At 49.3% G+C, this 24820-nt stretch overlaps 1 protein-coding gene across 46 annotated transcripts in view; it reads right to left on the bottom strand.

Moving 5' to 3' along the window:
• Positions 1–2474: 2474 nt before the first annotated feature.
• The window catches only part of LRRFIP1 (LRR binding FLII interacting protein 1), a 141166-nt gene continuing 118820 nt past the window's right edge, over positions 2475–24820 (bottom strand). For 33 of the 46 annotated variants that reach the window (XM_086720029.1, XM_086720036.1, XM_086720032.1 and 30 more), the window contains 5 exons: positions 23082–23174; positions 21833–21925; positions 20753–20845; positions 19041–19182; positions 13626–16626 (listed from right to left, as the gene is read on the bottom strand). In XM_086720029.1, the coding sequence (XP_086576155.1) occupies positions 14939–16626; positions 19041–19182; positions 20753–20845; positions 21833–21925; positions 23082–23174 (2109 nt within the window). In that variant the 3' untranslated portion in view covers positions 13626–14938. Of the gene's footprint in view, positions 3326–5280; positions 5386–6471; positions 6552–7423; positions 7542–9114; positions 9165–13625; positions 16627–19040; positions 19183–20752; positions 20846–21832; positions 21926–23081; positions 23175–24820 lie in introns of those variants that run through there. The other 13 variants (XM_086720067.1, XM_086720070.1, XM_086720074.1 and 10 more) reach the window with 3 other exon arrangements.

The raw sequence follows: 24820 nt of genomic DNA, 5'->3' as shown, positions 1-24820 counted from the left end.
GTTCAACAGCTCCTGATGCCCAGGACGGCAGCCCAGCAACCAAGCGCCATCCCGCCCAGGGCGTCAGTAGTGCGGGCTCGAGAAATTCCGGGAAGAAAAAAAGCCGGCAACAAATTCCCGTAGCTGTATCTGAGGAGAAGCTATATTACGTGAAATAAATTTGAAAATCATGTTCTATCTTCCTCTGGATTAGAAAGTGTGCATAAAATGGATCTGCTCTTTTTGCAAAGATGGGTGTGAAAGTAGACACGGAAGGTTTGACCTGTTTGGAGCCGCAGTTCTGGGAAACACCATCTTCCCAGGACTGGGGAGACAGGGAGCCCCCTCTTACCAGTGGCAAAGCCCCCTCTTACCAGTGGCGAGACTTCCAGCCAGTCCTTGGGCTCCGGCCTCTTCGTCTGTAGCCTCACAGGGTTTTTGTGAAAATTAATTCAGTGAAAATATGTATCTAACTGCCAGGCCCGTGGAAGTGCTGTGTGTGTTTGCTATTATTATCTGTGGTCTCTATATGTGGATATTTTGCTGGTTAAACATAGTTGTATTAAGATGTCGGTTGTAGAAGAAACCTTGATCCTCAAAAAATTAGAAAAAACCCTACCCTATGACCCAGCAGTAGCACTGCTAGGAATTTCCCCAAGGGATACAGGAGTACTGATGCAGAGGGGCACTTGTACCCCAATGTTCATAGCAGCACTCTCAACAATAGCCAAATTATGGAAAGAACCTAAACGTCCACCAAGTGACGAATGGATAAAGAAATTGTGGTTTATATACACAATGGAGTACTACGTGGCAATGAGAAGGAATGAAATATGGCCCTTTGTAGCAACGTGGATGGAAGTGGAGAGTGTGATGCTAAGTGAAATAAGCCATGCAGAGAAGGACAGATTCCATATGTTTTCACTCCTATGTGGATCCTGAGAAACTTAACAGAAGACCATGGGGGAGGGGAAGGAAAAAAATGGTTAGAGAAGGAGGGAGCCAAAGCATAAGAGACTCCTAAAAACTGAGAAGGAACTGAGGGTTGAGGGGGGTGGGAGGGAGGGGTGGGTGGGTGATGGGTATCGAGGAGGGCATGTGTTGGGATGAGCTCCGGGTGTTGTATGGAAACCAATTTGACAATAAATTTCATAAAAAGAAAAGAAACCTTGAGGATAAGACAATGAAGTAAACATCTCTTCCTTGCCGGCTGGCCCACTACTGTCTGAAGAGGGTGTTGGAGAGACTGTGCAGGAAGCCAGGGCTCCCCCCTCCTGGTTGCTTCTTTCTCGTTCACAGCGCCTGTGGTGTGCAATGCAGGCCACCCGGAGGTGCTCACGCTCCAGCAAAGTTAGCTCCCCAGTCCTGACCCCCGGTTTCCTGCCTCCTGGTGTCAGCCCCCCGGCGCCCTGTGACTTGTCTGTCCTCTCATGGGCGGTGGCCCCAGGCCCTCCAGTGAGGTCTCAATCTTAATTTGTCCTCTCTTGGGTGCTCTCCCTCAGCTCCAGGACATTCTCTAGAATTCTCTTCCACCCTTTCTTCGGAGTTGATGCCCTGCGGTGGGCCGATCATTCTTTATATTAAATTTTCCCCATTCAAATTACTGGTGGTTTCTGTTTTTGGACCGGACCCTGATATATGGCATTCTTGAAAGAACCCGGAATGCTTAACGCTCATTAAGTAGAATTTCAAACTCGGAAGTCTTTTGAAAACCAACGTATTCTGACAAATCTTAGGTCAACGTAAAAACCACGTCGCTGTGGACAGTTGGGAGCTTCCACGGGATCAACGCAAGAGGAGGTTTCTGTACAAATACTGGTCTTGAACATGCATCAGCTATACCAGGTCTGTGGGCACCAACCGTGGACTGGGGATTGGATGATTGTTATCTATGAAGTGCTCAGGAAGGAGATCTGAACTGTAAGCTGTCCTTGGCGCGAGGAGGCACGAACCCCTCTTATGCCCTGATGCAATATAACCTTGCGGGTCCTGGACCCAGACGGTGCCGGGGACGGGCCCTCGTGGCCTCCAGCAACGTGCTGGAAGCATTTTCTCAAACGTAGGCGCCCAACCCACATCGCCCACACCAGCACTCTCCCAGGGTCAACACAAGGTATAGTTTCGGGTGACCCTTGGTTTGTGCTCGCTAATGTCCCGAAAAGGTGGCCCGCGTCACCAAGCTGACTTCAGGTGCAATATACACAGAGTAACTAAAAATTAGCAAGTAGCCAGACTTTCTCCACTTCCGTCCTTGAAGAAATCACAGTTGTCTCTAGCCTGTAACTTCCTCAGTTTATTTTTTATTCTAAGAATGCCAATTCTTGGAAGTGAGCTCTTCCGATTCCTATGAATATACTCTTTGTTTTTTCCACAGGGCAAGAGAAATTAATTGATTTGACAGGCTTAAAAAAATGACCCCACGTGTATAGAACAATTAATATGAAATAAAGATCTTCTTTCTCAGTGGGAAGAAAAAAAAACACAAACCACATGGCTAAAGTCTTTCAACATTTCATGTTTTAATTTTTCTAACAGTACATTCTTTAAAAGAAGTTAACAACTTCAATTCCAAATATAAGGATTAAACAATGCAAATGGAAAGCTGTCATTTTTCGGTGGAGCTATTGCCTAATTACCCTGGAAAAAAGTATCCTTATGATTGAACCGATGCAAAAATCCCTTAGAAAAGCTTCATTTGTTGCCTGTGAAGAGTCTTCTTAAGGTCACTTTTACTTCTAGACCATCCCCTTGTTTCGAGTGAGAAGAGTTTCGCTTGGTAATGGCTTGTGGTTCCACAGTGTTTTGTGTACGAAAAGCGTAGACTAAGAGATACTACTGAAGTCGCTCACATTTGTAGGTTGTGCCCCCAAAGGAAGTCCCGACACCGTGACATTTCCCCTCAATTTTCAGCAAGACACAGGAAAAGAAAACCCAAGTCCCAGTTTAGCCTTTACTTCGACTGCCACGTTCAGTGGGAGCCCGGAGCTCCAGTGGGCCCGATGTGCTCGTTAAAATGACCTGCAGGTTCGGAGAGGCGGCCCCGCCGGGGGGGCGGGGGCCGCAGACAGAGGCATCTGGTGGCCGCGGGGGCTCCCGCGGGCGAGCAGGGGAGCCGAGTGCCCGGCGGGCCTTCTCAGAAGCAGGGGAGGAAGCAGCAATCCCGGACGGCGACAGAGGCAAGCCCGCGAAACAGCGCTCGCCGTCCGCCGCCCAGGCTCGTGTGCAAGGCTGGTGCTCACTGCTGGGACAGCAGCGCACTCCTGTTTGCTTTCATCTTCTCCAGACGCTTCACTAAGTGGCCGTTGCTCACCTCAAGCTCTTCGGTTTTGTCCAACGCGCAGCGCAGCTGCAAACAAAGAGGAAAGGCCGCTCTGAGGAACCCGCTTCCCCCAAACGTAAAAGGGTCGCCCAGATTCCATCCTACTGGGAAACGCGGTCGTAGCCCGGACCCACTGAGGTCCTCGAGGTACATACGTACGCATCTGTGCGTGGACGTATTTTTCTGAACGATTCCTTAAGTAACACAAAGGACAAGACTCTGGCCTCGTGAGTCACTAGGCAACAGTCATCCTCTGGAACAACTTGGCCCCAGACTCCTATGACACGGTCTTGGGAGTCCTGAGGGTCTCACAAAAGGTAAGGGAGGCAGAGAAAGAAGAGCGGGGCCCAGGCCGGCTGCGGGAGTCGGTCCCCACAGCCTGGGCAGCAAGGCCTCTGCAACCAGAAAGGAACGCCTGAGGCCAAGGCGGTCTGTCCTGGAGCCAGGGCCGCAGAGACTGGGAGTCAGACGGAAGCCCCAACAGCAGGGAGCCACGTGGACCAGCAGGCAGGTGCAGGTGCCCTAAGGAGGGGGCGGGGGAGCGGGTACAGCAGCCACGCGGTCGTGCAGACACGCGTTGTGGGAACAGGGTGTGGAGCCCTACTTCTGATCCAAAACCTCCAGGGAGGGGGGCTGGGGTCCCGAGGTTAGCCCCCTCTGCGTCCCCTCTCACCGGCAAGGGCAGAGGCAGAGGCAAGCCCTCTCGGCAAGAAATTTCCCCAAGTCTGGCCTGGGGTGTTCCTACAAATGCCGATCAAGCATAGATTCACAAGACACCCAACGCACGAAGGACAAGCCATCTGACCAGCAGAAGCAAGAAACCACAGGGTCAGGCCCTCAAAGACACGAATCCATCCTCAGATGTGGAAAACGGAACAGCTGTGTGTGACATCTTTGTTTTTAATGTGTATTTTTGAGAGAGAGAGAGAGAGAGAGAGAGCGCACACGCATGAGTGGAGGAGGGGCAGAGAGAGAGAGAGGGACAGAGGATCCAAAGCAGGCTCTGCACTGAAAGCAGTGAGCCTGATGCAGGGCTCGAACTCATGAACCGTGAGATCATGACCCGAGCCGAAGTCAGACGCTCAGTTGACTGAACCTCCCCCCAACCCCGTGTATGACATCTTTAAAGAAATAAGGATACAGTTAACAAAGAAGCAGGACCACATGTGACCACACAACAGGAAAGCATCAGGAATGAATACACTTTAAAACCAGAAAAGGTGAACGGGAAGATTCGTCACCAGCGCAGCCAGGAAGTGGGAAGTACAAGGTCAGGTGGCTAAGAAATGCGCGGGCTGCAGGGACGGTCCGCCAGCCGGCCTTGGCCTCGGGTTGGACCCCCCGCGGGGGAGCGGACACACCAGGGAAGAGGAATACTTAAGGAGGTCATGGTTGCAAACTTTCCGTACTTGACTTAGAAAAAAGACTTCCTGGGGGCACCCGGGTGGCTCAGTCGGTTGAGTGACTTCCGCTCAGGTCATGATCTCACGGTTTGTGGGGGTTCGAGCCCCACATGGGGCTCTGTGCCGAACACCTGCTCGGAGCCTGGAGCCTGCTCCAGCTTCTGTGTCTCCTTCTCTCTCTGCCCCTCCCCACTGTGCTCTGACTCTCTCAAAAGGAAATAAATGTAAAAGAAAAAAAAAGCAAAAAGAAAATAGGCTTCATGGATGCAGGAAACACCACATGCCCTTGAGCCAGCAGAACAAACAGCAAGAAGCCTGCACACAGCACACTGGGGTGAAGTCGTAGAAAATCAAAGACACAAAGAACTCGAGAGAAGCTCGTCTGTAGGCGGCTGGGCAGAAGGACAGACAGACTCTCAGCGGCAGCCTTGAGAAGGCGGCCCCACGGAGGGTGGTACCAGGATGACCGTGATTTGGCCCCAGGCTCCCCGTGACGTAGGCAGATGTCCCCTCCCCCCGCCCCGCGCTGCCAGCTGGACAATTGTCCCGCCCTCCCGGGAAACAGCCTAGAAAATTTACCTCTCTTTGGAGTTTCCGCTTTTCAGCCTTAAGTTCATCTTCTATCTTTTCGGCGTTTTCGGCTGCCGATTTATAACGTGATACTTGACTCTCTAACCTTATTACCTAAAAGGAAGGGAAACACCGTATGTATAAATTCATAGGCCTGTTTTCTTTCTCCAGTTGCTTTATCACATGTGAGACCAAGGGGTGTGGCTTAGGGAATGGAGGGGGGGACAGACGATGCAAACGTATGATCTAGCATGTTGGGCTATCGTGTAGGTTCCAGCCAAGCAAGCTGTTCGGAGCACCCCCCTGCTGACACCTGCTAGGGCCTCATTCCCTCTCTGACCCCTGGTCCAGAAGGGTGGCTCCCACAGTGCTGCTGTCCCCTTCCCTGCTTGGGGCCATCCTGCTGGAGAAGGCAGGTCGATGCAGAATGACACTTAGGCAAAGGACCTCAGCTCTGGTCCAGTGTCTCCTGGGGTGGCATGGTGTGGAGGTGGCAGGGGAGAAGGAAAGCCCAGGAAATAGCCGGAGGGGAGGAGTCGGAGGCTTTGGGATGGCAGTCCCCAGCCAGGTCTGCGGCGAGAGACAGAAGCAGCCACGGCCCAGCAGAGACCCTCGGTCCACGGAGGCCACAGCATGCTTCCTAAACTCCTTCCGTGGGATGCCATTCTCACTTCTCTGTCCTCAAACATTCCCCAGAGTTCGAGCCACGCAGACCCATAACTGAGGGGGAGAGAGTACCATTTTTAACTCTCCCTTTGGTTAGGACGCAGTTTGCCCCAAATTTGCCCAGCATGCTGGAGGCAATGAATACCCCAAATCTAGGAACCAGAGAGAGTCACCTGGTTGGGAGAGAAAGACGGAAAAATCCAGGCAAGAGTAATGTCGCTGCGTGAAGTGTTTTAATATTAAATAAATTATGTTTAAAGAACAAGCTTTAAAAACTTCCCAGCCACTTTAGTGATTTTCTACAACCAAGCATTGTTTATAAAGGGTTAGTATCCGTTACAACAGCCCGAATCCTAATAGTGATCTTCCCTTCCCTACTCTCTCTCTGCAGGAAATACACGGAGGACCTTTTTTGGTTCTAGAAATCTGTCTGCGCCTCTTGGTGCTCAGCCTTTCCGAGCGAGCTCTAGCAAGTACAACCTGCTTAATCATCACTGTCACTCTGCCCAATATTGCTTAAAAGTGTGCACGTACATTTTGTTCTAATGCTGTTATCTCTTGCTCAGACTTTGCAAGTTTAAATTTGAGGTCGCTGATCTGTCTGTTGGCATCCCCTAAAGGGTGAGAGAGAAGGAACACGTGTTAAGCTCTTCGGGCTTTTTAAAGTGTTGAAACAATAGTTACTGGGAACCAAGCCCTTCCTTAGGAACCGGCATGCAAATCTGTTAAGTCCTGGCCTGTGGCCCCACACCTGGTGGGGCTGAGACAGGAGAAGGCACGGGTTCTCCAGGAGCCCAGGATGGCAAGTGCCAGGCAGGAGAGCACCTGCGGGCACAGAGGACAGAGAAATGGTAGGGGTGGGGCACACGGGGGGCGGGGGAGATTGGGAGTCATTTTATCTCCTTTAAGCTTCTTTCTGGTTTACGTGTATAGAAAAACGCCTTTGAATTTTTCCATACAACAGGCTGATCAAAAGGCAGTTATGTCGGGGCGCCTGGGTGGCTCAGTCGGTTAAGCGGCTGGCTTCGGCTCAGGTCATGGTCTCGGGGTTCGTGGGTTCAAGCTGTGCTGACAGCTCAGAACCTGGAGCCTGCTTCGGATTCTGTGTCTCCCTCTCTCTCTGCCCCTCCCCTGTTCACGCTCCGTCTCTGTCTCTTGAAAATAAATAAACATTAAAAAGAAAAAAAAAAAAAGGCAGTTGTATCCAGCGTAGGAAATATGGTTTCTCACGGGGCGCCACCTGGTGCTATCTTGGCGCACCTGTTCTACTCTTGAGGCTCAGACAGAAACATCCTTGCTCCACCCACCTGCCCATCCTTGTTCAATCCCACACAGAAACTTCTTTGCACTCTTGTGCTCAAGGGTTTGGGGGCAGCCAAGGGGGACACCAGGCTTTTTTTGCGAGGATGGTTTTTCTCTTCCAGCACAAATATGATAAAAATAGGACACGTAAAGCATTCACTTCTACACAAGGGTTGACATTTACTTTGTAGGTCCATTACATGCACGTCTGTCCCGTTTTCTAAGACGTCATCTCCAGGACGCAGATTGTCTAACCTGCCATTCTTCTGTCTCTCTTCCAGCTGCCCTTTGAGTTTCTTAATCTGAAAACACCCACCGACAAAATAGGTGAATTTCTCTATTCTCAAGGAGACTGAAAAGCTGAGCTTAGAGCCTATCAGGAAGGAAGCAGAGTGTAAAGAAACAATACCCCATAAATACAATCAGATGTTGCTCTGGAGTTATTCCATGGGTCTGCAAGGTGCCAAAGAATAGGGGTTACGTGACGAGGTACCAGAAAAACGTAGTAAGAGGTTATAATCTACCAGCCACCTGTAGTAGGGAGTCTCTCCTCTCTAATAACCAAACCAAGTAAATGAAAAACTTTGGCCGGGTAGTGCTTTTCTCAGAAAGTGATGGCATAATGGGTGAAAATGGAATTAGATTTACAATATCAGACATACGTTATTTTGTAGCTTGGGGTGAAAGGTTATTTCTAAGTTTGAAATTCCTCTTGAGTTCAGGAGGAGATGGTACATAAAACACTTGAAGTGTTTATCTAAGGGTTAGGAAGTCGGTGTGCCGGGTCGCCTTTTCTTTATTCACTAAGAAGCCAGGAAGGACCTTCTGGATGCCCCCAGGCACAGAAAGACTGTCATCGTGTCACCAGCAGAACCGTGTGGTCGCGCACAGAGCCCGGTCGAGGTGCAGGGGTGCCACCTTCAAGGAGCTGGCCCCTGCAGAGCTCTCCTCCCCCCGGGGAGAGCCAGGTAGAGCCGGAAATGCAGTCAGCAGCCGGGACTGCAGAAAGTTACGGTGTCTAGGGGAGTCTCCCAGCCCTTGTGCTGTTAACCTCCATCCCCCGGGGACCTGGGGGACCTGGGGGACCCCGCCTCCCCGAGCGACCAGCACCAGCAAATCAGACCCCCCGCCCCATACTGACCGTTGGCGCTCTCTGCTCTGAGAAAATAAGTACAGAATCGCGATGGATACACGTTCTTAAAAGATCAAAGGAACCTCAATGCTGCCACCACATTGAGCGCCTTCCCCGATTTTGAGGGAACTCTTCAAGAGAATTGTCACAAGTAAGGCAAAAATACCTTTGATTGCGCTCATGAAGGAAAACGGAACTGAGTTTCCTTAGAAAGGGACTGTGGCAGGGTTTGAGAACTATGCTGCATACAAAAAAGACCAAATGGGACAGCTGGTTAGTGTTTCCGGGGGTGGAAGAGAGCCATGAAGGTAAACCCCAATTAAAACAACTTTGATCGGCTGGAACGAGAGAACATCTGCCGGAAAGGGGTGGTGATCGCCCAGAGATCCCAAAACCGACTTCTCTGAGCCGGCGGAAGTGAGAGAAGTGGTGTCTGGGGTGACTCAGTAGAGCTCTTGCCTCGTTGCCTCAATGGCTAATCTAGGCTCTTCACATAAATATTTATTTTAAGTAGCAATTTGCATGGAGCATCCCAAATTCAGTTCTGTGGCCTTGAGTCTTTGGGGACGTCCTCTCTACACCTCGCATGACCTAGGATGCCCTACTTGGATAAAAATAGCAAGAACACAGGTTGGCTTGGTCATCTGCAGACATGACGTGCTAGGGTTTTCCCGACGAAGGGAGACATTCAGGTGCCCCCCTCCGCCCCCGCAGAGCGCATAAAGTAATAAAAAGATTGTTACCTGTTCCAATAAGCATTCCCGTTCATCAACAAGCTTTTTCAACCTAATATCTAAAGAAACCAAAAAGACACAGGTTGAGGTGGATCCGCGGAGCGTACCTTTCAGCAGATCGCTACACCGAAGAATGGGCATTGAGGTTAGTGAAACGAATGATGAAGGTATTATGCACGTACCACAGCGAATGAGGCCACAGACAGGACTGGGGAGGACGTCAGCCGAGGGAGGTTGAGTTGGGTCAACCTCCTACAACATGCTTATGTCATCATGGGTAGCATCCGGCTGCATGCAAACAGGCTAATCTTCTACTTGGGGTTAACATGCAAGAGTAACCACACTGCAACACAAGATCTCACAGGCTTCATGGTTTAACATCATTAGCAAGGTACAAACGCACTGGGCATCGTGGTTCATGTCAGTGGCATTTTCATTGTCCTTGACTTTCCGAGTTTATATCCCAGGAGAATTTCTTCCTCTCTTTTCTCTCACAGGCCCACCAGTGTCAGAGCTCTGACTACACGTCCACGAACCTTAAGTCTGCTAACCCGCTCGTCAAGAGCGGATACGGTCTCGAGACAGACGCGGTAACGCTCCAGGTCCCCGTCACCCTCCCCCACCCCAGACAGAAGCATCTCAGGATCCATCCCCAACCATTTCTTTGAAGGGGCGTTGAGGAATACGATCTTGAATACAGAGGAGGAGACCAAGGGCTGGGTTTGGGCAAAACCCTACACCACTTTAAAGGACAAATCAGGATGGTGCAATGGTGACAGTGATGCTAACGGGTCCTGCACGGTCACTGTGTCCCCGCTCGGCTCGAGCAGGTGTGCCTTCACCCGCAAAGCCCCACGGGTGTGCCTCAATACTCCATCCCTCTTCTACAGGTGAGCACCCGCGGCGCAGAACAGCTAAGAACTGTCCTCAGGGCCACACCCCTCACCGAGGCCTCCTCTGTTGTTCCAGATCTAAACCGGGACCTCGGTGTCGGAGCCCGACTCCTGGCCCCAGACTCTTACTCCCGAGGGGACACTGCTCTCACACTGCGCAGCTCTGACTCACCACGTGAAAAGGAAATAATCTGTATAAAATGCAATTTGTTTGCATCTAAAAAAAAAAACCACCTATCTCACATGGTTGCCCAAGTTACACGCTTTCTCTAAGTTGTTTTTCCAAACACCCCAAGTTGTTATTTTCAATTACAAAAGAACTGAAACCAGAAATGTCAACCATAAATTTATGATCTTCTGGATTCCATTTTAACGTGCATAATCAAATTGCTTCTGATATCTTATGCTTTCTATTCCGCAAGCCCACCCAACGCTGAAATGAAATGTAAACTCAGCTCTTCGTCCAATATTACTTATTACTTTTTATCTTATGGTCTATATACAAAAACCGTAGGCATCGTAAGAGGCACTGGATATACTTGAACATGATCTTAAAGCTCACCTACATATTGTGCGCTTTTATTACGATATTTCTTTCTATTAGAAGACTCCAAATATCCTGGGTAGCAAGTACAAAACCAAGGTTAAGATGTTAACAATAGCACCAGCCAACAAAAAATAAGGGTAACGTGACCTTCACTCTTACGGCGAGAATATGGAAACAGAGAAGTAAACTTTCAAGGAAGAAAAGTTTGGAAGCAGAATTGGAGAGGAAGTTTAAAAACTAAATTGTTCGAAGAGAACGGAAGAGAGAAAGGTGCAAATTAATTTGGTATGAAGAAGACGAAACAGCTTTTTGCAGTTCCACAGTTTTTTTTTTTTTGCAGGTTTAAAAACCAAGCCTGGTTTGTTGACTGCACAGTGGGGCATCGTCGGTATGCTTACCGGAATCCTTAACCAGAGTACCACACAGCCACCTTTACCCTGTATTTACCAAGTGTCACTGCTCATCGTTGGCCCATAATACTCAGTTACAAATAGACGTAAACCATTCATTTCAAGACCACAATTGCAGCTTTTAGAAACCAGGCATCAAAGAAAACGAAGTCACGGTGTTTCAACTTCAGACTTCTCTTAAACAGAGAAGTCAAATGAGTTGGCTATTAAAAGGTCTCAATTTTTTTAAAAAAAGCCGGGTTTTTCTATTAAACTCCAATAAGCTTTCCGGTACACAAGTTAAGAGACCCGTGAAATGAAAAACACTCAGAGTGACAAGGTCTCGGGACAGGGGGCGGCCAGTGTAGAGCGCTCCCGAAGTCTCTGAACCCCTGTTCTCCTTGGTCACTCTTCTGGCCTGCACATCATCACCCCATCTGTCCAGGTACAGCCTTGTCAACCACAGGCAGCCACCACTGTCCCCGAGCCCTCCTCCTCTGTGCTGCTTTGCCTGGATCTGGCCCACAGCTCAAGAGAGCGGGTTCCGATTCCATTTTCAGAGAGCAAACGAAGACGGGGTCGCAGGGGGGATAATGATACACGACCGGGAGCATAATTTCCCTTGTGGGGATTAATTTCAGCTGTCGTGGGCGTCAGGCCTCCTCTCCCCACAGCAGAGGACAAGCCACCTCCCCTCTACATTTGCAAAGGGAGTGAGCAGGAGGCTGAGGTCTCCCAGACCACTCCTGCCTCGCACTGACTTAGTTGGGACTATAACCCACGTGGACAGTTTTCACCGTCCCTGGGGCCAGCCTCCCCCTGGTCCCTCCAAGAGAGCCTCTCCTTCCGGCAAAAGGCAGAACAGGGAAAGGTCTTTCCCCGTGTTTACAGGCCCAAGAGGTCTGTACAGATGGGAACTGTATACATCAGCCACCACCGAGGTCATTCACATCTTGAAAAAAATGTAAGCCTTGCTGTAAAAGGCACAGTGGATAGAATGAAAAGGAAAGAGTGAGTGAAAGCCTTCCTCCTAAAAGACACAGCTTTCGCTATATACAATCATCACACTGAATAAGCATATAGTCTAACATAACACAGGCACAAACACCCCTTCCTCTCCTTCCGGAGCCTGGACATTTGGAAGGAATCTCCCTGAGGTGTTCCTTGTTTCGATGGCGTGCTGTACAAGGTGGTCTCCTAGGAGAGGAGTCTATCTGTGTGAACTCCCAGAACCAACACTCCAGGGTCCTCGTGACCGTGGAAACGTAAATGTTCAGGTTTTCTGTTCACCAAAACTCAGGGCAATACATCTCATTCCTAAAAACTCTTGAAAAAAAATTTATTGATTCTCAGCCTCTATCGTAATAGCCCATAATTCAAAATTCTGTTACCTTTCCCTGTTTTCTGTATATACTCATAATTACACTTAATTATGCTTTTGAAGGAAGAGTTCCATTTTATATACAGTGGTATGTTCTGGTTTGGGGCTGGTAAATATTCTCGTTTTTTGATTTAAGGTATCAGTGATCAGCGCTTTCCCCTGTTCTGGATCGTACTGAAATCTCAGGGGCCTGGGTTGCTCTGGGGATGGGGCTGACAGGTAGACTTTCCATTCTTTTCTGAGTCAATCTTTTGACTCGGAATCTTTCCAAATTGCCTCATATGCCTCTGTGCATTCCTGACCTGAATATACCTACGGTAACGATTTCTTGGTAATTTTAAGGGCCTTCCTGTGGACATCAATCGCTGTGCCACAATGTCATTTCCCCCTTGGAGCAGGGTCACTGATGTTCACACTGAAGGCTCTTAGATTATCAAGAAATGGGTTGGCTGTTCAGAATCCCTTTCTTCTTTCTTTGCTCACTTGCTGATTCTCAGCTGTCCCCGTCCACTAGGAGCTGGTTCGTATCTGCCTGTCTACCGGCACAGTGCTTCCGGATATGAAGTGATCAAAAAGTCCATTACTTAAATGAGTGAGTGGATGATCGAGACCCCTGGACAGCTGGTCTGAGGGGTATGAAGCACGGCACAGTGCCCTTACATATGCTGTTGAGTAACAGAGGCAAGAAAGCCCTTAAAATGGTTGGATGATCTCACCATTTAGTGAGTTTGGTTGTCGAATCACCTCCACAGGGGCCTTTGGAAGTAGGAATGAGAACTGCTCGCAAACGTGCATTCCAGGGTGGATGCGGCTTTGCTGAAGTTACAGGCAGCTGCCGACCCCCTTTCAAGTTCTTTGCAGCCCTTGGACTTGAGTCTCTGGCAAGCCTTGTATTTGTCCACGTAGCTGGCACAGGTGGATAGGGCTTATCAGTCCCCGACTTCAGGATACTTACACACGAAGAGTCAATGTTTATTTCCACCATAGTCTTCAAAACATTCTAAGTGTTGGGATGGGTCAACACAGTAACAGAATGGAGAGCTTTCTTAACAGAATGGGGTTCCTCACCAGACTCACAGATCACAGGGGAGTCTATGAGGGAAGATCTTCTCAATTCTCCCCAGGAAGGTCCAACACTGGCCCTGGCCTAGGGGCCCGGAGAGAAGTTGATTCGTTACTGACAAAGAGGATCAAGCATGAGTCCTTCACACAAGGCCGACTGGGAATCAGCAGTCCAGAAGTAGGTACTACTTTTAAGACCATATTTAGGCAGTCAGAATTCAAGCAGGCCAAAGACTGGAGTCACAGGCTTGTCAACTTATAAAATGTTCGTTTTTTTTATTTCAGTTACATAATAACACACTTGCCTCAAATTTTATTGAGGTTCTGGTCTTTTTTTTTTTTTTGCACTCAATTATATCTTGTAACAGTGACATGAATTCATATAATCTCATAAAGTGTCAACAGCATTCATCATGTACAGTCCTTTGTAATTTTAACATTTCACAATATTTTTTATTTAACTTTACAATTACTTTTTAAAAGGCTTCCTTGTATAGAAAAGATAGATTTCCTTCAGGAAGATCAAATCAAGAATTTTCCAATAAGAATATACTGAGAAACAGCAAAGGAAAATATTTATACCAAAACACCAAAAGTGATTCTCTATTTAAAATATCCCGTTACAGTCCAATGAGCAGTTTGCACAAAAACGGTCACCTTTTGGATTGAGTAACACTTAGACAAATAGAAAGAGAAGTAATTTTAAGGTTAAGAAAACCTAAAAAATTTTAGAAATGGTCCCCCCCCACCCCCAAATACCGCATTAGGAAATACAATTTCAATGTACGTCTCTTCCAGAAACAAATTAAAAAAAAAATCTTTGTATAAAATGGCTTTGGTACATGATCAGCACAGAGTGAGGTCAAAATCTACAAAACAAATTCAGGTATCATTAACAATGAGATCAAAAGGTTATTGGTTTGAGATAAAATATTTAAACGCGGTAAAGGGAAGGGAGATCTCCCAGTGCTTTCTTATCCCTAACATGATGCATTACTGTCCTAAGGTGCAAATCTTATCACTCAGTGACCTATACGCTATTTGGCCGTTTATTTCCTTTTAAAATAAAATACCTCATAGGTCATAACGTACACATCAAAATCAAGTATGAAAGCACACGTTTGAATGCGACAAATCAATTTAAATATCACTGTACTTACAATATGGAAGTCTCAGAATGCCATTTGGTCAACTGTATGCCGACAGATTTGGTCACGAGTATCAGCCTAAGGCAAGTGCTAAATAGCTTTAGGTGGAATTTAAGAAGAAATACGAAGTGTTATGAGAGACACTACTGGAGTGCTCTCAGTTGGAACGCATACTGATTACAAGCGTGTCTTTCTTTCTAATCGGGGTGACAGGCTTCGCGAGGAAGTATCCACCCCCAAGTAACAGTCTATAACTCAACGTGGTAGACAGCTCGGTGGCTGACTGTCACATGGTGCGTCTGAATCAACGGGGGACGTTTTAGGAGCCTCGCCAGTGTTAACAGCAGATGAGCCTCTGACAGCTGGACCTACTGTGCAGTCCTTGGCCCCTCCACAGCCAGCCTCAACTCCACTTACGACAGGGTGCAGTCCTCTTTGCTTTTGCCCTTCTCGCTTCCGCCTCTCGGCTGGTCTTTGCTTTCTGAATCGGAGGCTCCCGGCTCTCCTGCGGGTGCTAGGTCATCCTCATCCTCTACAACCTTCCGGGCTACCTGACCGGCACATTCCGTCATCTCCTGCGGCTCTGTGCTTCCCGTGTGAGACGCGTCGTCGATGTCCCCGAGGGGGCTTTCATTCTCCAGCAGGGTGCCGCCGGACGCTTCTGGACTCCCTGGTTCTGGAATGCTGCGGGTGGCGCCGTCTTGTTCAGCGCCATCTTTTAGAACGGCTTCATCTGGCTCCTTCATCGCGCCTGATGACTGGGCTGTGTCATCTCCCGACCCCGATGTGTCGCCATCGGCTGCTTCTTTCCCCGCTTTAGTGTTTACGTCCTCATCTTCTTGGTTAAGTTTTTCATCCGACTCAATTTTAGGATTTTCTGGACCATCAACATTTTCACTGCTTCCTGCTACACTCTCCTTTTCTGGGCTTTCAGTGACCTCATCTTGTGCTTCTACAACTGGTTTTTCGTCAGTAGATTTTACCTGCTCTTCTTCCTTAACTTCACTTAAGTCTGGGTTCTGAAATGTTAACTCTTTCTTAACATCTTTCAGGGTCTCCATAGGCGCCAGTGGTTTTTTCTTCTTGTTTTTCTTCTTCTTGTTCTTCGTCTTCTTCTGGGATGAATCCAGTGCCTCTCCCTGTTGGTCATTCTTTTCTTCCTCGGGTTCTTTCGTATCTGGGGGCTCGCTTTCTGTGTCTGCCACACCTACATCCGTTGCTCCCTGAGGACTGCTTTCGGCTGCTGGACAACAAGGCACGTTCCGCACTTCCGTCTGGATCGGTTTCTCATCCCTCGGCCCCCTTTCCTCGTCCTCCTTTTCATCACTCTCCTCACCTACCGCTGTGCTCTGAACTGGGAGCTCCCTGGGCTCAGCAACTTCCTGCGTGGCGGGCTCTTTCTCTAGGTCATGCCCTGAGCTCGGGTCCAACTCGGTGGGGACATCTACCGCGTACTTTTCATCATCACTCACGGTGTCACTGTTATACCTCGGAGGTCTGGAGGCTACTGTGCCCACCTGCTCCCCAAGCCCCCTTGGCCCTGCCTCCACCACACCCTCTGTGGGGCTCCCACCTCGCTCCCCCATGTCTACACTGCCCAGCTCTCCAATTTCAGGTGTTTGTGGAGATGCAGATTCTTGACATGGCTCTGTGCTACCCTCTCCCAAGATTTTCAAATCTTCCTGTGTTTCTGCAGATTCTTTACTTTGGTTGTTGATATCCAAGGCATTGTAACTGTCCTGCTGAGTCACAGGACCTGGGATTTCACCATCTAATTCACCCAAGCAGTCGGACCGCTCAAGAGAAGCCCCAGTCCTGTCGTCTGGTGTGGACTCAACCTGCTCCGTGTTTTCAAGAAAGGAAGCATTCTCTAGACTCTGGTTTGGAACGGGTTCCTCATCTGCTAAGACTCCCAGTGAGGGGGCCCTGTCTTCAGAGGCTTTCTGGTCCTCGGCATTTCCACCGGCATGGAACACCTCTGTGTCCGCACGCTCCCGTGCTGGGTCCTCTGTGTGCTGTTCTTGCTCAGTATTCTGCAACATTCCTTTTTCCCCCACATTCTCCACAATTTCGCTTCTCACCTCCACTTCACTGGCTCTTCCTAAAAGACCATTGAGAAAATTGAAGGGACCCCGTGAGGTGGCGACCGCTTAACACACATTACAGCGTAAACACGTGTTCTCTCTCCCACCCGACCCCGTTCCTAAGGAGAGAGAATCGCCAGAGAATCACATGAAACAGAAGCCTTTGCCAGTTCCGTGCGGCCAAGCAGCCATTGCGTCAGCCAACATCTGATCAGCGAGGGCCACTGCCGCCATCTTCAAGGCAAGAGTGGCGGCTGGTGCCATCTCGTGTGAACTGGTTTTCAAAGGGTGCCGTTAAGGTTTAACAGATAGAGCTCTGGATCAGGCAGCCAAACAATCCCAAATGAGGGGCTTAAGAACGACCTCCAGTCCCCGTTCCCTCTCCTCATTTCCAAACACGCGTCTGGGCTACTCCTGCTTCCTCAGCTGTCCACCTGCACTGCACATCACGTGGCTCTAAAACCCCCTTCAAGTCATCTGAAACCTGCAATTCACCTGAAGAAATTCAACCTTTGGTCAGTCCTAAGGGAGATACTTCTGAAATAGCTCACATGAGGTAAAAGGAAATCAACCCCCACCATCTAATTACTGTGTTTCTGAGAAAGCAGCCTGTGCCTGACACACCCCTGCTTCGTTCCCTAACGGACTGGGGGGTGTTTCAGCAGAGGCCAACACTCGAGGGCAAGACGACCACTTAATTAACGATCAGTTATTCACCAACTGAAGAATTACGAACTAAAAAAACGTTACTACTCTGGAATGAACACTTACAGTTTAGATTCTCCAAACAAACACACCCCCGGCGTATTAGATGCCATGTTGCTATGAAGTGAAAGCCTGATAATTTTCTACCACGGTGGTCTCCACAGTGGGCCCACTCACCCCAGACAAAATGGGAACATTAGTAGGACTTCTGGTAGTTTTGCTTCACCCTTTAAAGATGTCTATCAGGGCACGGGTTTTATAACACACACTTTGCATTGATAAAATAGTATGTGTACATGTGTATATGCATATTTGCGGATACATATGTAGATATGCAGATTAAAAATATACATATTGGGAAGTTCCCGTACTTCTTCACTGATGGGGATTTGCGGTCAAAAAACATTTGGAGCTCACTGATAAAAGTGATATGTCTGGTTCTTTAAGGGTTGGTGTCCTAAATGGTGAACGAAGATTTATAAAATGTATATTTGAACGAGAGCAGCACGATCAAATTCCCAGCTGCTCACAGAGCTAATATAAAGGTTATGATGGAAATCAACCCATTTCTCTCCTTTCAGCAACTTATACACAAGGCGTTGTATGCGTGTAGCATACACGCATTATGTTGTAAAGGTAACGGAGATACTCTCCCTAGGAAGCGAGTCTTGAGAAGCGTGGGCCTACAGGTGTCTACATTTCCATGAGTAAGGCAGTAGGATGAAAGCTTCCACGTGGAACTCAAAGTCACGGGCCCTGGCTGTCCTGCGGCCTCACTGTAAAAAGCAGGGGCACGGCTGGTCCTAAGTGACAAGGAGGCCATATCTGCTGGCCGGATTCCGAAGGCTGCACACCAGATTCCAAAAGCTTATCCAAGAGCCAAGTATTACGACAAATCTCAACGGGTGAATCTTTGCAGGTGTTTGCAAACTGCAGCAAATATTCTTACTGTCTGTTGGGTTTCCCAATTTACATTCTTTCAGAAAACAAAATGTGACCTACAGAGGGACAGCACCTCTGACAAAGGGGAAGGCATAGTCAGACTCCTGTTGGTAAAGGTCCAACTCCCACTCTGACCCTCTAGCCTGGGGCTGCCTGTCTGTCTTGTCCCTCCCACCCCCTCTACCAGCCTGGGGCTGCCTGTCCGCCTCGTTCCCCCCGCCCCCTGCTTTGCCCCTCACCTAGGGCACCTGAGAATGGCAACCAGACTGTATGTCACAAGCCCCAAGCCGCCGTCCGCGGGCACCTCATGGCCTCAAAACACCGAATGGATGGTGGGTAGAATGTGCAGTTCTTGTAAACAGCGTTAACTAACTCACTCACTCACTCTACAGCCTTGGCTGTTCTGACCTTTCAAGAAATCTGCAACGCAGTAAGTTAAAAGCCATACTTGGCACATATCTGAGGAGAGGCAAACAGTACTGCCCAAATGGTCCCTTAAGTTCAAGACGATCTTCCTTGTGTTTCACAGTTTCGCTTGGTGGCTTTGAGAAGCAAGAGAAATGTATTCTTCAGCCATCGGTGGTGAGCACAGAGATGCGTGCCAGAAAACACACGTGGGTGATCGCACCGCTCGGCAAGGAAACTCCCATGAAGTGACAGAACGCATGGCATGCTGGGTGATGGTTAATTGATCAGTGATGATTACGCCAATTCTAATAATGCATGGAAGGTGCACCAATGCTGACCGGAAGATACAAGAACGCAAAGGAGAGTCGGCACTTACCTAGCGTCCCGTCCCCCATCGTCTTGAGAGCATTTAACTCTTCTTTTGTTATCTTGGTAGGACCTCGGTGTCCAACGTTATTTAGGGTGTCGGAAGTCTCTCCATTGGTAGTGATCTCTGAATTGAGGACTATTCCGTGTTTCTGGGGACAAAAACAGACTCGTAATACTCGCTGACTGATATTAGGTTAAAACTCTGTTTTTGTTAATGATAATTAAAAAGAAACTGTTTTTTCCACTAAGTCCAGAAACTTCCACAGAGTCAGAGAAGCAGCAGACACCACGCTCAGAAGCGTTCTATCAACACACACAAATCTGGGACATCTTCCTCCAAGGGCCACCTCTTTCTTACATGCACCAATCAATCCCATGCCTTAATGTGCTGGTGACCAGACACTTTTAATAGGCATCCCTTGTAACTGCACGTAGTGGCCCGCAGGCTGCCACGAAGGAGGGCATCAAGCAAATCACCGTCAAGTGACCTCACTTTTAAAACCCTGGGTGCATTCTTTAAAAAGAGAGACAGAGATAAAGAAAGAGGTTATGTGCGTCTTCTGAAAGGAATAAGTACAATTCGTGCTGAAGAAGGAATTAAGAAATGGCTGGAACATCGGCTATACTCAAAGGAAATACCGTCCACGTTCACCACACAGCCAAACACTCTAAAACCAGTTAACGCTCGGCAGCTCCAGGCTGCGCACTTCACCAGGGATCTCAGACTCACTCACCACTCCTGCTGCCCACGGCTGTCTCCCTGAACTTAGAGGCAGCCCCCGTGCTGGGCTCACAGCCCTGGGAGGAGCAGTGATAGGAACCTGTTCCCCCTGGTTGACCGCTGTGGCCCTGGCCCCTGAATATAAGCAGCTGACGCTGACGTGTTTCCACCGCCGATGTAGGAACTGGCCATGGCCATACCCTCTCCCAACACTGTCTCCTACAATGCTAACGGCCCACCCGGAGCCCGTTTTTCTTAACTCAGTGTCCAGCCAGCAGCTGAAGACCCCTTCACTTGGCCCAAACAGGACGTGGGACTTTCCTCAAACCACTGGGTCTCAAAGTCTAGTGAGTGTGGGCCTCACCTGCACCACTGTTCAGCTGGAGAAGTCCTTAAACTTGAGTCTTCAATAAAAAGAAACACATATGTTCTCTAACTTTGAGTAATGTCCTGGAGAATTTATTAATGAATGTGAGACAAAAATCCAAAAAATTCCTGGAAATCAGAGCTGCTTTTGGGATCAGATATGCTTGTAAACAGACCCGAGGGAACCTGTGTTCCTTGGATGTGTCTCTTCAGTGCCAGTGAACCTAAGATTTGTAATTACCAGGACTAAAATCTGGGGCGCCTGGGTGGCTCGGTCGGTGAAGCGCCAGACTCTGGCTCAGGTCATGATCTCCGGGTTCATGGGTTCGAGCCCCACGTCGGGGCTCTGTGCTGACAGCTCGGAGCCTGGAGGCTGCTTCGGGTTCTGTGTCTCCCTCTCTCTCCGCCCCTCCCTCACTAGCACTCTGCCCCTCTCTCTCTGTCTCTCTGTCTCTGTCTCTCGCAAAAATAAACATTAAAAAAAAAAAAAAAAACCAAGAACAAACAAACACAACTAAAACCAATGACACAAAATTAACTAACACCAGTTGGCACACGCAGTCATTGTTGAGAACCCCGGAATCCGCTGTCACGCGGGTTTTTTCGTTTTTAACTCTACTTTGGCTTCATACCTTCAATTCCTCTTTCAGCATGACTACTTCTTCTCTAAGATCATCTCGGTCACTCCTTATGGAATCAAAGAACTCTTTCTGCCTCTCTAAAGCCTGAGTGTGAGCAGAGCAGAGAGAGAGAGAGAGAAGATTCGCACGGGTGAGCAGGTGACTGAAGCGGGAATAAGGAGGCTTCTGCTGCATAAAACACCAACAGGGTTAAGGCGTTGTGTAGGATACGCTTAAAGATACAGACAAAACGCCAAGAATAAGCTCCTCGGGGATTTACGCCAGCCGAGAAATGGCGCCTCACGCTCCCTTTAAAGGCATTAACATTTGGAGGCTCCTGTATCCTATTTCTGTCCATCGCCGCTCGGCGTTTGTTGTCCCCGATGCACACCACGTGGTCCTGGAGCAGACGCACGCGCTCCACGTCCTGAGTGAGCGTGGAAGGGGAGACGGAAGGGACAACAGGGATGGCCTCGCGAAGCACGCGCACGGATGGTGTGCTCCCACCTCGGAGACCCGCACTGGCGCCGTGGAGGGCGCCAGGTTCTGGAAGACGGCTGTCATTAGGAAGCATGGCGGTTACCCTAAGCGGGCTCCTTCCTACTCATCACGCCTAAAGGCAGGTGGGCTGCTTTTGTCATTAACGGAGGAGGGCGGCTGAGGCCTCCAGGGGCACATTTCAAGGTGGGCATAGGTGGGCACAGCACCCTCCGCCTTGCGATTCCTCAAATGCCTTTCAGAAAAGCCGGGGAAACGCCAGACAGAGACTGACTCCAGGAGGCCGGAGCCTTCGCCCGTCCAACTGCCCCAGCGTGCCTTCCTCGCCCTTACATCTCAGCGTGCTGCCGGCCTGCTCCATGCAGGCAGAGAGCCCGGTGAGTGTCCACGACATGCCCACCCCCTGTCCCGGAAGTCAGCTTCAGGTTCAGAGTTAACGGCAGCTTGAGTAAGCCAGTGCGTTCTCGGTATTACTACCTGGTGTCACCTGGGGCCACATGCACGCTCATGCAAGTGTTTCTGCAAACCGAAGACCCAAAGCACTGTATCTGCGGACTGCCCGTGTGAACAGTTGCACAGACGTGGGAGTCCTACCCCTATCTTCTTGTCTTTCCACTCTATTGTCTCCTGAAGGTCAGAAATGTCCCTGATATAACTCGCCTGCTTCTGCTGTAGCTGTCGGATTTCCTGAAGGATAGGAACAGATAGAAAGAAAGCAGATAAAGGGTTAAGCGAGAAGACAAAGGGTGGGCTGGAGAGCTCTGACCCCCAGGGAGCCCCAGGGAGCCCCAGGGAGCTGGCAGGTATCAGCCCTGATGCCCTGATTCGACCTGTCTCTCTGCACGCAGGAGCCTTTTCCTCCGCCTCGTCCCCGGCTGCAGGAGCGCAGACGGAAATCCTGCCTGGGGGAAATTCTGAGAGGCACTAAAGTTCTGATCAGGTTAAAAAATTAGAACCAAGCCTGTATCGGTTTCCTGTTGCGAATGTAACACTGTTACCGCAAATTCAGCAGCTTAAAAACAACACGGGTTCATTCTCTTCGAGCTCTGGAACTCAGGGGTCCACAATGAGTCTTACGCCCTGGAGTTACGGTGAGGGCAGGTCTGGACTCTCTTCGGAGGCTCTAGGAGAGAAGCTGTACCCTCCCCTTCTTTTCAGCTTCCAGAGGCCGCCGTGTTCCTTGGCTCGCGGCCCTTCCTCCCCAGGCACCAGCCTCTGCTCCCTCCCCGCTGCTGCCTTTGACTCTCCTGCCTCCCTGTGATAACACCGGGCCCCCAGATAATTTAGGGTCAATTCTCCATCACAAGGCCCTTAAGTTAATCACACCTGCAATGTCCCTTGGGCTGGGTAAGGTGTCACATCCACAGATCCCAGGAATCAGGACGTGGACCTCGCAGGGGGCCATCATTCTGTCACACCTCCCAAAACAAACGCAAAGCCACCAAAGGGGAAAACCTTCGGGGCGCCTGGGTGGCTCTGTCGGTTAAGCGTCCCGCTCAGGTCATGTACGATCTCACAGCTCGTGAGACTGAGCCCCGCAGCGTCGGGCTCTGTGCTGAGTGCGGAGCCTGCCTGGGAGTCTCTGTCTCTGCCCCTTGCCTGTTCACGCATACACATGCGCTCTCCCTCTCTCAAAATAAGCGAACGTTAAACAAACAAACAGACAAACAAACAAAAAGGAATGAAAATCTTCACCAGCAAAAGGGACTGTTCTCCTTAGGCGAGGCATGATGAAGAATTAGCCTGAACTCTCGATTTTCGAGAAAACGGTTCACTTTCATAATGCACCCGCAACGCCCTCCTAAGCCACAAAGAGAAGAGAAAACCAGGAAGGGCTGCCCACCTCCAGCATCTCTTCTCGTTGCTTCAGGGCCTCCTTAACTTCGGCAAACTGGAACTGCAGGACGCTGTGGGCGTGCTTCTCCCTCTCGAACTCCTACGAGGGAGGAAAAGACCGACCAGGGAGGGAAAGACTGACCGTGCACGTGGTGGTGCGAATGCACTTTCTTCCTAGTCCGCGCGCCCACGACTTAACTGACCTTGGAGGAGACTACCTGTTACCGTGCCCGCCGTCACAGCTTTCAAGGCCTTTTAGCGACGTGAGCCCACTTCTCTGCACTTTCTGGTTTACCGTGAGCTCTCCCCGAGGACCCGGTGCATCTGACAGGTGCCCCCTGACACTTCACGGGCCGGCAGGGCCCAGGAGGGGCCCCTTCCCCGGGGGGGCTGCCGCAGCCCAGGCTGTCCGTGCGGGGGGGTGGCTGTGCTACGGACATCGGAGGGAACTCTCCCCGATTTTGAAATTCAACAAGGAACACTGGGGACCAAAAGGGGTGTAGACAGGGTCTACTTTGGCAAGCGTATCTAACTAAGTGGATGGCCAACTCTGTACTCCGGGGCCCCCACCCCAGGGACAAAACAGGAAAAGGTGGGGAGCACAAGGATCGCCCAGTCCGACCCCGCCCTCGCCCCAGGGACCCGGCAGCACGCTCCTCTGAGGTCCCCGAGAAGCTTAGACGCTGCACAGTCCCTGAGGACGGTTTGGTATCCAACTGACAGCCGACAGCTTAGGGGACAGCAGGGTCCATCTCCTAGGTCGGTGAGGGGTTATTCTGGAAGGTACATGACCTTCACTTCTCACCCTGGCATCACTGCTCGTCCACTTTCTGAAGTCCGAGGGTCCCCGTACCCTCCTAGCTGTGACAAGGGCCTGCCTTTTGGGGGCTCTGCTCGGTCCCTGCTCCCCAGCTTGGGACAACATTCCAGATTCATCCAAATTCTCTGGAATTAGATTTGGGGGTTCTTGGTCTACTTCCTGATGCCTAAGTGAGGACATCCTAGGGGTACTTGGAAGGCATTAATGTGTCCTCCCCCACACATGGGGCCCAGAACGTTCTCTCTGCTCCTATATTCCAACAGGGCAGCGGGTCTCATGGAAAGTTTCTCCTTTGTTTCAGAGTCTTGCTCCCAGAAACTTCATAAATAAAATTCTTCTTTAGCTTCTAAATCAATTCTATAGCAGTCAAAGAAGGAGACCTTTGAGGTGTTAATGGCAGCTTGGTTTGGACCCTTGGGATTTAGGGTACAAAGTCAGTTAAAAAAAAAAGATAGGGACACACACAACATAAATTTTGCTTATCTCAGCAACTCTGAAAAATCAGACAACATCCCAGAGGTTGACAGACCAAATCATTCCTAAAAATCTGAAAAACAAGTATTCCTTACTTTATGTTCCACAAAGAACATCTAATTAGTCTTTTGTCATTAATTTCAACATAGGCTCAGACTTTTTGCTGGTATCATAAATTAACTTAATTTAGCTTAATGAAAGTATTTAATCCTTAAACAGAGTAACTGTAACTTTCTCCAATCAGTAGAAAATAAATATCGTTTTCTTAAAAGATTTGATATCTACAATTTCTTGTCGGTGATAAGAGGTAACAAAATAAAAATCCAGAAATGTAGTTTAATAGAAAAACAATCTTTAAAGATTTTATTATTAAGTAATCTCTATACCCAATGTGGGGCTCAAACTCAGGACCCCAAGATCAAGAGTCAAACACTCTACCGACTGAGCCAGCC

The sequence above is a fragment of the Puma concolor genome, chromosome C1 (assembly GCF_028749965.1).
Source record: "Puma concolor isolate L17-30 chromosome C1, mPumCon1.1.hap2, whole genome shotgun sequence".
Lineage (NCBI taxonomy): Eukaryota > Metazoa > Chordata > Mammalia > Carnivora > Felidae > Puma > Puma concolor.
This window is presented reverse-complemented; position numbering and strand designations above follow the sequence as displayed.